Source organism: Toxotes jaculatrix, chromosome 2, assembly GCF_017976425.1.
Source record: "Toxotes jaculatrix isolate fToxJac2 chromosome 2, fToxJac2.pri, whole genome shotgun sequence".
NCBI lineage: Eukaryota > Metazoa > Chordata > Actinopteri > Toxotidae > Toxotes > Toxotes jaculatrix.
Genome location: NC_054395.1, coordinates 4669643 through 4683636, shown reverse-complemented (window position 1 = coordinate 4683636; position 13994 = coordinate 4669643). Strand labels below are relative to the sequence as shown.

The 13994-nt window shown below is 41.9% G+C and overlaps 3 protein-coding genes across 4 annotated transcripts in view; 1 reads left to right on the top strand and 2 right to left on the bottom strand.

The window, feature by feature from the left end:
• The window catches only part of LOC121199043 (tumor necrosis factor receptor superfamily member 14-like), a 751306-nt gene that overhangs the window by 720411 nt on the left and 16901 nt on the right, over positions 1-13994 (bottom strand). The window lies entirely within an intron of this gene.
• pex10 (peroxisomal biogenesis factor 10) lies at positions 454-5304 on the top strand. Of its 2 annotated transcripts, none has more exons than XR_005896348.1 (7): positions 454-958; positions 1257-1337; positions 1444-1856; positions 3023-3189; positions 3671-3806; positions 4629-4870; positions 5053-5304. XR_005896348.1 is itself a non-coding variant. In XM_041062864.1 (7 exons), exons 2-7 carry the CDS (start codon positions 847-849, stop codon positions 4695-4697), a joined length of 978 nt encoding a protein of 325 aa, XP_040918798.1. In that variant the 5' UTR covers positions 454-714; positions 841-846; the 3' UTR covers positions 4698-5011. The 2 variants fall into 2 exon arrangements, 1 of the variants encoding a protein (XP_040918798.1); XM_041062864.1 differs by lacking the exon at positions 5053-5304 and having other exon boundaries at positions 454-714; positions 841-958; positions 4629-5011.
• On the bottom strand, positions 10026-13117 carry LOC121199034. The gene is made up of 5 exons (XM_041063481.1): positions 13041-13117; positions 12797-12891; positions 12640-12690; positions 12159-12353; positions 10026-12075 (listed from the first exon to the last, which is right to left on the bottom strand). Exons 2-5 carry the CDS (start codon positions 12861-12863, stop codon positions 11645-11647), a joined length of 744 nt encoding a protein of 247 aa, XP_040919415.1. The 5' UTR covers positions 12864-12891; positions 13041-13117; the 3' UTR covers positions 10026-11644.

Genomic DNA, 13994 nt, shown 5'->3' with positions numbered 1-13994 from the left:
TGCACGTTTATGATTCTTTAAAAGGGACAAAGCATTTTCTAACCTTTTGACTAGAGCCTGACTGATGTATTTTCTGGGTCACTACATCGGTCATTATTAATTTAGCAAAGAGTTATTATGGGTGTAATCAACCTGAGGGGAGTTTGCAATCTACTATCAAAACATACTTACATATGGTGGGTAGTGCTGGCGGCTGTGTTGATTCCAGTGTTTGTTAACTCAGTGTTTATATTCAGCAGCTACAATATAATAAATTAATACAGGAACTAGTATTTCTACACTTTGTGTTGGGAAATAAAATACAAGTTGATTATATATATATTTGTGTGTGTGTTTTTATAAAAGATTTGTTCTACTAGAAAGTGAGCGTGTAATGCTTCCTCCTGCCAGTAAGTGGCACTGTGAGCCCTGAGGTTCAGTCTGTTTCCGTTTGTTTTCAGAGCAGCAGCTTCCCATGTGTTTCCTGTGGATTTAGCTACATGAAATTGTTAGAGATATTATAAGGAAATTATCGGTGCATATCCAGACTGTACATGACACAGCGACAGATGGTCGCTCCACGGACACGACTTAGCAGTTAGCTTAGCCTGTTATAGCCGTGTGCTGTTTCTCTTGCTGTGTATTTTTCACAACCCTGTGGCATCTTGGATGTTTGTCGGCTTCAGGCTTGTGTTTGACTGGACTGACGAGGTCTGACAAGCCGCTGCATGGACGGTACGTTAGAGGTGTAACCGGAGGTTTCTCTGTTTGAAAAACTTTGCCCAGTGGACTTGAATATTTCGCCATGAACTGAAACTTCACCGTGTTTGCTAGCGTCTGACATTGGCTCTCTGGTGTTAGCTAACGATGCCCCTCGCCCCTGCAAACCAGTCCCAGTTGATTCGTTCCAGCCAAAAGGACGAATATTACCGTACCTTCCTGAGAAACAATGCCAACGAAGCTTTTCAAACACTTGCTGGTAAGTTTGTTCACATTTAACAAAGCGAGAAGTTACCTTCTTTAACTAGCTTACTTAGTTAGCTCTCAGAGCTACATGCATGGATAGTTGCAAAACCCCTCTGAATATGTCATTTTGTTTTTGGATGTATGTGAGACACAAACTTCACTCTACTTTCTATGAGTAGTTTGTTCAAATCACTAGTTGCTCTCTACTGTTTTTGTTTTTCAAGATTAAAGCTGTAGTCTGTAGGAAATTCACCCCTTTTTGTTAATATTAAAGTTTGCTGACCTTTGTATTTTTTTTTAATTTCCTGTAGGATCCAAAAGATGGCTGGACTGGAGGAAAGAGATAGAGCTGCTGTCTGATCTTGTATACTATGGTTTAACAACAGTCTCAGGTAGTTACCGACCAAACCAACAGGAAATCTTTCTTCACTTAATTCATGTTTTAACTGTTTGTATTATTGTAAAAACATCTTGATTTGAATCATCCTCCCTCCCCAGGCTACCAGACTCTGGGAGAGGAGTACGTCAGCATCGTCCAGGTGGATCCCACTAAACGACGGATCCCCTCCCGAGCCAGACGCGGGCTCTTTGTCCTCTGCCATGCCTTCTTGCCTTACTTCCTGGACAAGGTCCTGGTGTGCCTAGAGAACGAGCTGGAACGTGGGCAGGAGAACGTCGGTGGTGTCAGTCGGCAGCAGGCGGCGTCCTGGCCATGGAGCCTGGAGTCTTGGCTGAAGAGATGGGTGCAGAGAGCAGTGGGGCTGCTGTCAGAGCCCCAGAGGAGAGCGTGTGTGCCGGCCACGTTTGTCCTCCAGCAGTGTCTGACCCTCCTACACCGACTCCATGTGGCTCTGTTCTACATCAGCGGCTCTTTCTATCACCTGTCCAAGAGGACGGCTGGTATCAGTTATGTAGGTGACTTTTTATTAAGACTCTTTATCTTATGTTTTAATTGATAAATGTATAAGTAGGCCCAGCAATAGAGTGACATGTATAACCATGTTTGCATTCATACCTCAGTTAATGTATGTGCTTGTAGCTCCTCCACAATGCAGTCACTATTACTTATGAAAAGAAAAGCACTTTGATTTGATAGGACAGGAAAAACTTTTAGTGACACACTTCAGTGCATCATGAGGTTGTCACCTTACTCACATACCTGCATACATTCATAAACATACACAACATACATATGATTGTGTCAAAACATGACATGAAGAAGATCATGACAAACTCAGTCATGTCAGTTTTATACAGTAGACTTGGCAGATTGTCCAAACAGTGTTATGAAAGCTGTCTTTTTGTCCATATAACACTGCTCCCCACCGTGTTTCAGCTAAATATATCCTGTTTGGGGTTTTTCAGGCTCCAAACATTTTGTAACACATTTCCTAACCACTGTTAGAAAGTAGTTAATTAGTTTACCATTTGTTGAGCAGGCAGGCTGCCAGTATTGGACACACAGTAATAAATAACTCCTGATGTCCTGAAGACAGTTTACTGCCCATAACATCACTGTTTATTGCAAGAACCCTTCACTTTTCATGCAGTGTCAAAATACACTCAATTGCCAATTTATTAGGTACACTAAGCTAAAGCTGTCTAATAAATTGTCAGTTACATTTATTTCAACGCGGGCACATGATTAGAAACAGCCCTCATTAACATGCAGTGCATTTCAATAACAGCACAAACTACATGCAAGGAGGATTTACTGCAGGACTAGACTGACTTAATTTTAGCTGGGTGTTTATAATAAGTTGGGTATTATGTGGTTTAATGAGGTGAGTTTTCATATTGTGTTTACATTTCTAGAGGCACTGATTAAAGTGCGTTTGCCAAATGATCTGTGTTTGCAAACTCTCTTATGTGCAGATCTCAAACTGCCTGTCTGTAATTTAAAGAACATTATGATCTCCATATGTAGCAGTGTAGTTATGTAGCCTGTGTAGTTGTAGTCAACTAAATAAAATGTTACTGATGTGGTATAGAATTGTAGACCAGTTTGAGCTAAACCTCTGCCTGAAGCATTTATATCACCATGTTATTTCACCATTAATGTCGTGTGTGTGTGTAGCTGCGTGTGATGGGGCTGAACACCAGTGACGGGACCATCAGGAGCAGCTACAGGCTGCTGGGGGCCGTGTCCCTCCTTCAGCTGCTCATCACTGTCTGTCTTCAGTTCAACAACTTCAGACAGAGACAGAGGGCCAGGCAGGAGTGGAAGCTCTATAGGAACCTCAGGTACAGGACCAGGACCAGGCCCGCTTACACTCCATCTCCCTCAGGTCTTAATGTCAGGGCAGAATTTTAGATTGAAACAACTGATCCCTTTCTACAGGAGATATTTTAGAGCTGAAGTGAACAGTGTTCTGTCAGTATTTCAAATGCTGCTCTAACCACAGTCTTTAGAACTGATCCTCCTGGGACCATTGTGAAGATTTCAGTGTGATCTGTTCAGTAGTTGTTGAGAGATTTTTCTCTGCACTTGAACAAACCTGACAGCAGTTCATTGAGCGTCTTGTAGTCAGGTCATTTCTTCTGGTTTTCCACTCAGCAAGTGAACCCTACAGAAAATCTTTGATGCTGATTGTAGCTGTCTAGAAACAGCCAGGCCACTGCGAGAACTGCTGGACTTTTTGTAACTGAAGCATCGTAGTGAAAGACCTACATGAAATACATGTCGTGAGTTTGATGCTGAACTCTTTGAACTGTCTGTCTGCAGTCCTCAGCACACACAGAGCCCGAGCCCCAGAGCTGCCCGCTGCATCCTCTGTCTGGAGGAGAGGAGACACTCCACCTCCACCCCCTGTGGACATCTCTTCTGCTGGGAGTGCATCACAGAGTGGTGCAACACCAAGGTCAGGCTCACGTCACGTCTCACTGGAGTTACACCAGGATATTCTCAATCAATAATATTTTATCTCAGCATCTCTAACCACTCAAACAATGGCACGGAATCAAAAGCAGTACTAGTGTCATTTAGAGGTGTGGCCTGTTAACTGGCCGTGTACATCTATTAATGATTTCCTAAATCCATTTTTCAGCACAGACTTTTTAAGACAGCAGGTTTTGAGGGATTGTTTTCCTGGCACAGACTCGCATTCCTTGACACTGAAGCCGTTTTTTCACAGGGACGGTTTTGCCTTCTTTAGCCATGTCAACGTTTGATCCCATACGCTTCAACCGCACCATCACAGCAAACCTGCACTACTGTGCTCCTGCTCAGTAGCAGACCCGACAAGGGCCAATCTGTGTTATCCTTCCTCAGTCAAACCTGTGTGTTCAATTAAACTGTTGGGCTCTACACCTGTGGCCAGTCAGCTGAGCAGGAAAAACACTAACCTCTACCTCATACTGCTGCTGATCATATAGAGATGTAAAGAATTCAGGTTTGAAATTTTAAATGAAGAACTGGCTTTGAAAATGTTTCCTGTAGAAAGTATTGGTCAAGTTGTTCCACAGTTCACTGTCTTCAGAGCAAAGTTTGCTGTTCACTAACCAGTGAAAACTGTGCATTGAGCATTCACACACTGGATTAAAGCTCCCGAAAAACATATTTTAGCTGGATATTTTGACTCCACAGACCCCTGATGGTGTCAAATGTTGCCTGTGTGGTTAAAATTCATGTTTTGTGTGTAATTGTAACACTGTCACCTGTGTTTGTGTTATACTTCTCACAGGCAGAATGCCCTCTGTGTCGGGAGAAGTTCCAGCCTCACAGACTCGTGTACCTGAGGAACTACAGCTAAAACTACAGAGCCAGAAACTACACACACGCACATATAGACACACACTTCTGGTGGACTGCAGTGCTTTGTAATACCTGTGCAGACAGGCTGCCCCTCAGGGACATGTGAAGACATAAACAGTGTTTTCCAGCAATCACACAGAACGTTGTGCCAACACAAAGTAGCTTCTTCAGGTATAACCATGATGTTCTTTTCATTCTTTTTTTTTTTATTAATTAAAGTTGTTGATTGAAAATTAAATGTTAGATTGTATCAGTCGAATCATGTAAATATTACTCTTAGTTTTATTTAAAACTTTAACAGATGTTAATAAACTATAGAAAATGTTTGAGTACTGGTCTTATTTCTGTTTTAGGTTGTTTAGGACTGAGCTGGACATGGAAATATCTCTGGAAACCTTTGAACGCCTCCCTAAAACCTTGTCGGGTTGTATCTTATAAGACCGAGATGCTCTGACCTTCTCTGTCTCTGTAAACACGGACGATCACCTGCCGTTATCTCATGTGTTCAGCAGTACACACGAGTCATGTGATGGAGAACATCTGGTCACTGCTTTCCGAACCTACACATAATCATCTTAAGAGTGCCTGAGCCGTATAAGTTAAACTTGGTTCAGTGCTTGTCCCGTGGTCACACTGAAGGGCTTGTTCAACCATCAACCCCCTGTGCTGCCCCACAGAGGCAGAGAGCAGTAACTACAGACACAGGGAAGTTGCTGTGCCTGGTAAATGTTACACCTTACACAAAAAAAAACAAACAATTGTCTGAGACGTTTCATTGGACGTAAAAGGGAATGACATAAGCTACTGCACTCTCTGTTGACAGTCTGAAGTACAAGAATAATCAATTAACCTCTAATCTAATATATTTCAATACATGATTTAAAGGTAGTTTAGCCACATGCAATTATAATTGCATGTGAATCCTGCTTGTGTCAAGGAGTGAAGATCTAATGAGTGCTGCTCTGCCGAGCTAGGCTATGTACCTTTTAGCAGGATTATTTTTAGCAGCTGTTAAATTCTTTTGTCATGCTTGGATTGACTGTAGCTAATGTCTCGCTTATGAGCGATAAACTCAGTTACTGAGATGGTGGATCATCAAATATTTTAGCTAAGGTGAGATTTGTTGTATGGGGTGGACACCAGTCCCAGTTGAACTACCAGTGAAATGTATGATATTATAAATGTGACCATTTACAAACCAAGTGGTTAATATTCAGATGATTATCCGCACGATTATTGGCTCATCAACGTGCCTGGTTAGAGCTCAGAATGATTGGTTTAATTATGGTTGCCTGCCATACAGCTAACCTCATATTTAGGCAGCAGCATCAGATCTAATTCATATTTAATCTGAATATTTATAATCCAAGGAGGGGGGAAGACTTTAGGGTGCTCCAGGCTCAATGTGTTATGTCTATTTACACTGTGGATCCAATCCTGACAAGACAGGCTTGCTGTGAAATATAGAGCTCTGTGAGCTGCATGAACACAAGCAAAACAGCTTAAGAAAGATGACAAGAATAAAACAAACCAGGACAGCAGAGCTGATTTTTCAGGTGCAGAAAGACACCGTTACCTGAGGCCGCTAGTACACATCAGGTAAAAACCCAGATGCTGACAATAGCAGCTATTCATCCACAGAGAGGAAGCTTCCTGCTGGTTTAACTGTTGAAAGAGGAGAGATGGACGAGGAGGAGTCCGGTCTGAAATCTCTTAATCTCCTCACTATTGTCTCTGAAAATTTGAGAAGATGATGAATGTTCTCGTTCAAATCTAAAAATAGCCATTCTGGTGCCAGCACTAATGAATCAGTAGCAGTCAAACACAGAACAATCCAAATTTTCTCTTCGGGTGTGTGTTTCTCCCCCTGTATGTCTGTATGCCTCAGCCTCCTGATGCCACAGTGATCTGTAGCTGCAGCCTGGAGGTCTCAGCAAATAGTACCCTTAACGAGACATGTAAAATCCCAGCTGACACAGGACATCGTAACACAACCAGAATACAAATAACACACACACAAGCAGCCAAAAATCTGCAGAAGCTCAGATTCAGATACACCTCAGTTAAGGAGAAAGGAAGCTTCATTACCGCTCCATCATTGTTTTTTTTTTTTCCTTTTTTATCATTAAAAAAACTCCTAAATAGCTGATGTTTTTCGGTGCAGTATTCAGTCGGACACTTTGCACACTGCTTTTGTGCACTGGGCCCCTGTATGAACCACCCCCTGCCCTCTGCGCCATGTTTGAGTTCACTGTTGATCCACGTTCCCTCTGATCTCAGGGCAAAAACCAGATTCACACATGACACACATACATGTTTCAATACACATCTGTCCAGAGAGCCAACCCAAGCACACAAGAAAATCATCGCGAAACATATTATTACTTTAGAGCTTTTTTCAGATCCATTCAATAAAGTGAGACTTGTAAGAAGAAGAAGTTTCTACAGGTTAATGTTATTGTGCAGTAAATGTAGCACTGGAAATGTTTGAATGGAGACTGTGTGACTGTGCATTTCATCTCCTAGCAACACTGGACGTACATCCACCCATCTGGTTTCTACCACTGATCTGAAGCCAGGCAGCAGTGGCAGCAGGCTGAACATAGGGGGAGAGGGGAGGGACATAGTCCAGATGTCCCTCTCCCCAGCAATGTTTTCCAGCACCTCCAGGGCGTCCCGAAGCGTCCTGTGGCGCTCCCAGGCCAGATGAGACATATAATCTCTCCTGCATGGTCTGGGTCTGTGCCAGGTTCTCCTACCAGCTGAATGTGCTGGAAGGTTCCCAGCAGGATCCTGGTCAGATGCTCGAACCACCACAACTGGCTCCTTTCAACATAAAGGAGCAGCAACTCTACTCTGAGCTCCTTACCCTCACTCTAAAGGTGAGTCCAGGTGAGGTAAGACTTGGCACTGCACTCACTTCTTTTAACAGATAAGGTTTATAATCATAGGCTTTTAAACTTCCTGCAACACCGCAGCTTTACAATAGGCTGCTGTCTCTGTCTCTGTCTCTGGACGGCCTCCTCAGCTTTGCTGTAAAAACACCTCAGACTTGGCTCTGAAACAGTCCTACAATCAGTGTGTTATGGATGGAATGAATGAATGGAAAGAATGGGAAGTGAGCAGACGTGTTCCTACCTCTGGCTGTTGTGGATGTTAGGTGATCCACTGTGAAGTCATATCTGGATCTGGATCAGGATCTGGAAGTCTTTGTTTCTCCTGGCACTGAGATAAACCATGAGATAAGATGTGTTGTCACATTTAGCTCTGGGCTGATTGTGGATCTGATTAGCAGACGGCACAGGCCTGGCTGATGCTCAGGCTTCACACCCACAGTGTCAGCGTTTACATCCAGGTTTGTGTGGTTAACATTTTTGTTGGTCTAAATATTGAGATGATGTTATGTGAAAGTCTTTTCTAGATGAGTGGCATTGCTTGTCTGTGGGAGGTATGTTTGGAAAAATGCACCAAAGATCAGTTATTGAAATTTGCTGAACACTGTAAAATTGAAATCAATAAGAAGACATTAAAGGAAACTTAAAAGTAATTTGAAGGTTCTTTTTTTTTTTTGAAAGCAGGTACAGAGCTGTCTTGTGTTCAGTCTACTGATGGGTTTTCTCTGCTGTTCCTAACATCCACAAGTTTAAATTACTCATGTTACAAATGGCAGGCAACAACAACACAACAGACTGAGCAACTACACTACAGTGTCACACATTCACTCACTAACACATTCAAACTATGTCAAAACCTGCACTGTGGTGCCATGAAGCAGCAGAGACACTGTTCAATGGACTGCAGACAGTCTAAGTGTGAAACAGTCTGTGAAGCACCCCCTGCACCCCCTACAGACCCTGCACACCCTGCAGAAAGCAGGCAGATGTTCTGTAAATGAGCATCAGCGGCTAAACTCAACATATTAATGGCTTTTTAGAGTTTTCTCATGGCCCAGACCAACTGCCAGCGCTCAAAAGTGTTTACATCCAAACATTCAGTCCCAACACACTCTGTTGCCGTGTTCTCTCTCCTGTTGACAGTCAGCCAATTCACTTCCACTGCCGTCATTTTGGATAATCAGGTTTTCCCCCCTCTGTGGAGAATACGGCTGGCAGTGGAGACAGATGCTGCCAGCGCAGCAATGATCCCTGAGCTCAATCATGTCTATTAGAAACACTGCGGTGATGGATGTCCGCTGCTTCTCCACTTCTCTCTCCTCATCATTAACAGCCAGGAGGTTGGCTGTGAGATACTGGTCAATTACACCCTGAATAGAGAATTTATTTGAAAATATAAAACTTTTCTTTGTTGGTCTTTTCTCACAACCAGCCACAAATATGAGGGAAGAGGACCCAAAAGCAGAAACCCCAGACAGACTTGTGCTTAAATTAAAAAAAGTCCTTTTTATTAACTCAGAATCACTGGATAAGTGAAAAGGGCAAGAAAAACTAAAAACTCTCAAAACTGATCCAGGATGGAGAAAAACAAACACCAGTCCCAAAAAACATAAAAAAAAGTCCTTACTTCAGGTTAATCAACAAGACAGAATCCAAAAAGAACTGAGGACCGGGCCAGGAGGAAATGTAGACAGGAGAACAGGCCAAACTCAAGCCTCAGGACAAACACTGACAGGGGGCATGACCACAGACTGGGGAACAGACACTGGCTTGGTGACTTGCAGACAGACTTTGGTATAGACACAGACAAACTGACAAGGACCCCAGCCAACAACGAGACTTATATACACAACTAAATGGGCAACAGGTGACACCAATTAGGGCGGGGCAGACAATCACAAAAGGAGGGAAACCAGACAAAGACAGGAAGTAGAACAAGACCAGACACACTAGGAACAAGACTTCAGAATAAAACAGGAAATACACAACCAAAACTGAAGAGACAAAAAACAAGAATAACTTGACTTAAAAAAAAAAAAAAAACTAAACAGGAACTACTAACAGAACTTAAACTAAACAGGAGTCCAAAAAAGGGTCTGTAAAGGGTTTAGAAAACAGAAAACAGGCTGGGCATGACATCTTAAAGGAGGCAGCAGTGAAAGCTGTGGATGTTGTTAGCTGCAGAGAGATTGCCACTTAGTGGTTAGACAGAGAATGCAGGCTGGATCACAGTCTTCATCTCTGAATGACTGAAAATGTGAGGTTTGAAAATAAAAATGACTTTTATGTTGCTGCTATTAAACTAGTAAAAATAACAGACATCAAATTTGAAATGCAGATGGTGCAGGTGCAGTAAACGAGAGACATACAGGCCAAAGGTAGGGAACAGGTGGAACACCATTAAAGCAAACGATGCCTGTAGAGCTTCACATTTTATTCACACACCACTGGTGACATGTTGCAGCCGCAGGCCTTCCTCTGAGCATGAACAGTCAAGGTAATGAGCTAATTGAACACAGGTGTACAACAGACCACGCCCCCAACACTGAGAACATTAGATTTTATTTATGCTGAATCCATCATGTCATGAGCATTATCATGTTGGATGTAGCTTTTGAGTGACCTTGTATTTATTTTTTTATTTTTTTCTTATCATATTTTCCCATACAACAAAAATCCAAAAAAACACATTTCCATAAATACAGCCACGCTGGTCTAATACTTCCTAATGTTCATATTAACCACATCTACCTTTTATCAGTGCAATCATTATTTTACCACCTCTCCTCATTAAACTGATTTAGGATTTTTCTAACAAATACCATGCATGATATATTTACTAGGTGCTAAAATGAAGGTCCATCAAAGACATGATGAACATCCTGTGTAAAAACAGATGGAAACAGGAGGAAGAAAAAAGCAAATAGAAATATCAAAAGCAAAAAATATCAAATATAAATATACAAGAGACAATTAAAAGATATTTTGATATATTGAATAACAGTTTTCACCTTAGAGTTTAAAAACTGTTGGCAAAATGACAAGAACACACAATAAGTGACACATTTGAAAAGAAATAAACTAAAAGAGGGACGTCTGTTGGAGCACTGCATGCGTGAGTGTGACACTCTTTATAAAATAACCAAATTATTAAATTACATTTATCAACTACAGTAGTTACTCCTGTCCATGAGTGGAAGTGTCCTTGAGGAAGACACCGAAGCCTAATAGCTCCTGATGGTTTGACCAGCACTTTGAATGAGACCATGAGTGAGAGAAAAACTGTGAAGTGCTTTTGATGAAAATGCTGCATTTAGTATAATTTAGTTCACATCATGAACACGTAACATCATATTCAGGACACTGACTGGATAATGTAAAAGAAAGTGATAGGTTTGTTTTCATTATAACAATCAGAAGAATGAAAGCTACCAGGTCTAACTTATGTAAACTCTTCAAAGTTTCTTATTTCCTATTGCTCACGTTCACATCACAGATGTTGCAATGTTGCAACAGGATTATGAGAAGAGGACAGATTACAGCTCTCAATAAAACCTGTGAAATTCCCTTACATCGCTTTTCATAACCCTTGAGTGTAACTTTCACACTGTATTTACAGATTAAGTCATCAAAGGATTTTAAAAAATGCCATCAACATCCAGTGAAGCTGTAAGAAAAATAATGTACAGAGATTTCCTGTTAATAGTAATAACCCTGGCTATAGCTTGCTTTGCCTAATACTCAAAGTTCCCTTGCATAATCAAACACCCCTGATATGGTAAAGTGACTGGTAGATTGGTGTGTACCACATGAAAAAATCACTTACATCATGTGCTGAAGCAACATAGAATTTCTGTTTCCTAATCCTATGTGAGCCACCTCTGTAGAGGAAGTCTGCAAATACCTTATTTCTCTTTACTTCTCAGTGTGTTTGAAGTATAACATCATAACAAAGCATCATAACGCATCCTTTGACAGGCTTTGGTTTTCTCTGCCCCACAACCATCACACATGACCTGTGTTCTGTTTGTGGTCAGGTGTAACGTGATGGTTAAGAGAGATATTTTCCAACCTTCTCTGTAACTGCCATGCAACCGTATAAACAGATGAAGATTACCAGAGCGTTTCCTGCAAACACATAGACCAGCGTGTTGGTCCAGAAAGCAAACAGGTACACGGTCCTGTTGCAGTAAGGCACCACAGCCATGACACGTTGTGCTTGTGAGGCGTTCAGGTGCTCTCCGCTCGTCTTACTGCTCGTGTTACGGGGAGCCAAAGTTGAAATCGGCTTCATCAGACTCTGGTTGTTGTGGATCACGTGGGACTGGTTAAAGTTTGGAAGGCTCTGGTTCTGGTTCTCCAGGGTGAGGCCGAGCTTGCTGGCAGGTGCAGTAGGAGAGTAGATCGTGTTGTTGACAGTGTTTGGGTCTGTGATGTTCTTGTCATAGTTGGGTGGATATACAGAGTAAACCTGGTAACTGCCTGAAGACACAGAGAGAGAAGCTGAATGAATGAAGGGATTTCAGTCTGTGCTGACTGTCTGGAGTTTCTGAGGTGTCACTTACCAAAGAAGAACCAGATCAGGACAAACAGGATCAGACTGATGAGCAACACAGTCCAGACTGTGTTGCTTTGTGCTGTTGGACAGAGGAACTTTGGCAACGCAACCAGGACCATCAGCAGCAGGGCCAGTATCCCACACAGCATCACATACACTGGGATAAGTGGTGCAGCTGGACACTCATACACGTAGACCACACCTGTGCACAAAGAGCCCAGATGAAGATTAATCATTTCATTGAACTTTTTCTGTTTGTAAGCACACGATGAAGGACAAAATTAGAACTACTAATACTGCATTTACAGCCAAAATTAAATTTCACTGACAGATCGTTTTCACACAGCACTGCCATAATGATGAAGAACTGTGATGTGAACACAGAATTTATTTTACCAGTATTTGAAAACATGTAAACCACGTAACTACCTGCAAATTTGGAAATATCTCACTGATGCACAGACAAGACGTTTCAGTGGTGCCCTTACCTAAGGCGATCTGGAAAACTGGGAAAGCTATCACGAAGAGAAAGGCGCATCCTATAAGAGGATACAGAGAAGATACAGATTCACTATTTCTAAACCTTTTTTTTTTTTTTTGCTTTTTTGAAATTTTTTTATTTATTTATTTTTTGCTATTACTTACCTCCAATAAAGACACTAGCACTGCACAAGCTACATAAAAAGGAAGGTCCCAGGGAGTTCCCTGCCATTCTGACACACAGAGCAGGCAGCAGTGATCTGAGGTGGAAGAGAAAGATGTGCTACATCAAGCACAGGTAAACAAACTGACTCAGCTGGATACACAATCACTGGCTGGCTGATCAAAAAAAATACTTGTTTATGAGATAAAGACGAAGAGGTAGATGTTGGGAAGGTAAGAGGCTCACCGTCCGTCTAGTGCTGGGTCCGTTAAAACTCCTCAGAGTCAGTTTGGGTTGTTGGCCAAGTCCAAATGTCTCAACTCTTGAGTGTGTCTCTGTAGAGATGTGTTCATGAAATTCATTGCAACACCTCAGGAGGGAACATGTAAACAGGGATTTTCCTCTGTTGAGTCAATATCACCATCACAGCAATGCTAACACTTCCACTACTACAACTGCTACTGATAATAGTAACATTAATCCAAACACCTGGGGTAGAGATGGGGTGGGAGGGGGAGCCATAAAAAGGTGACACTAGAACAGGGGAGTCATTTAGAAAAGGGGATATACTGTGAGCTCCAGACACAGTCTCTTTAACAGGTGACTTCAGTAGGATGGTGTCTCTGTTGTCTTTGCTCTTGTATTATCTTGATACTACCTTCTCTCTCAGTCTACTTCTCGCACTAGTTCTGCTCCATCAAAGCCACAACATGCTGCTTTTAGAAAATTTGGCCCGTTTGTGGGAGCCATCTTTGATGAGGGTTTGGTGGGTGTGGGGGGGGGGGGTGTTATTAGGAGCATCCTTGGCTTGCCATTTGGCAAAAAGTTGTGCCAGATTTAGGCTGCTGTTGGTCCAGATATTTTTGGGCATTCAGGATTTATAATTAAACCTGCATTATTATTTTTTTTTCTTACCTGTTAGCAAACGGATGCTCATCTGCATATGCAGCTGACACACAGCAACATTAGCTGTCACCTGGAGTTCTGTTTGTGGACATGTGATGAATCCAAGTCCAATATTCCCTGTCTTTAACAGCTCCTGAAAAACACACGTCCCTCTACCTGCTTCTGCTTCACTGATTTTATTAATGTTTTTACTTTCTCCTTTTTTTTTTACCACTTTGTAACTTGTATATAAAGATGTTAATATCCTTGTATTCACTGAAAGTAAAATCTAAACTTCAGAAGTATATTGGTGGG

Bases quoted from the DNA above. Each gene is read 5' to 3' on its own strand.
- pex10 (XM_041062864.1), top strand. From the start codon at position 847: ATGCCCCTCGCCCCTGCAAACCAGTCCCAGTTGATTCGTTCCAGCCAA. The intron at 3,190-3,670 runs GTACAGGACCAG...GTCTGTCTGCAG, and splicing joins AAGCTCTATAGGAACCTCAG to TCCTCAGCACACACAGAGCC. The intron at 3,807-4,628 runs GTCAGGCTCACG...TACTTCTCACAG, and splicing joins CAGAGTGGTGCAACACCAAG to GCAGAATGCCCTCTGTGTCG.
- LOC121199034 (XM_041063481.1), bottom strand. From the start codon at position 12,863: ATGGCAGGGAACTCCCTGGGACCTTCCTTTTTATGTAGCTTGTGCAGT. The intron at 12,354-12,639 runs GTAAGGGCACCA...CTTTGTGCACAG, and splicing joins AGTTTTCCAGATCGCCTTAG to GTGTGGTCTACGTGTATGAG. The intron at 12,076-12,158 runs GTAAGTGACACC...CTGTGTCTTCAG, and splicing joins CCTGATCTGGTTCTTCTTTG to GCAGTTACCAGGTTTACTCT.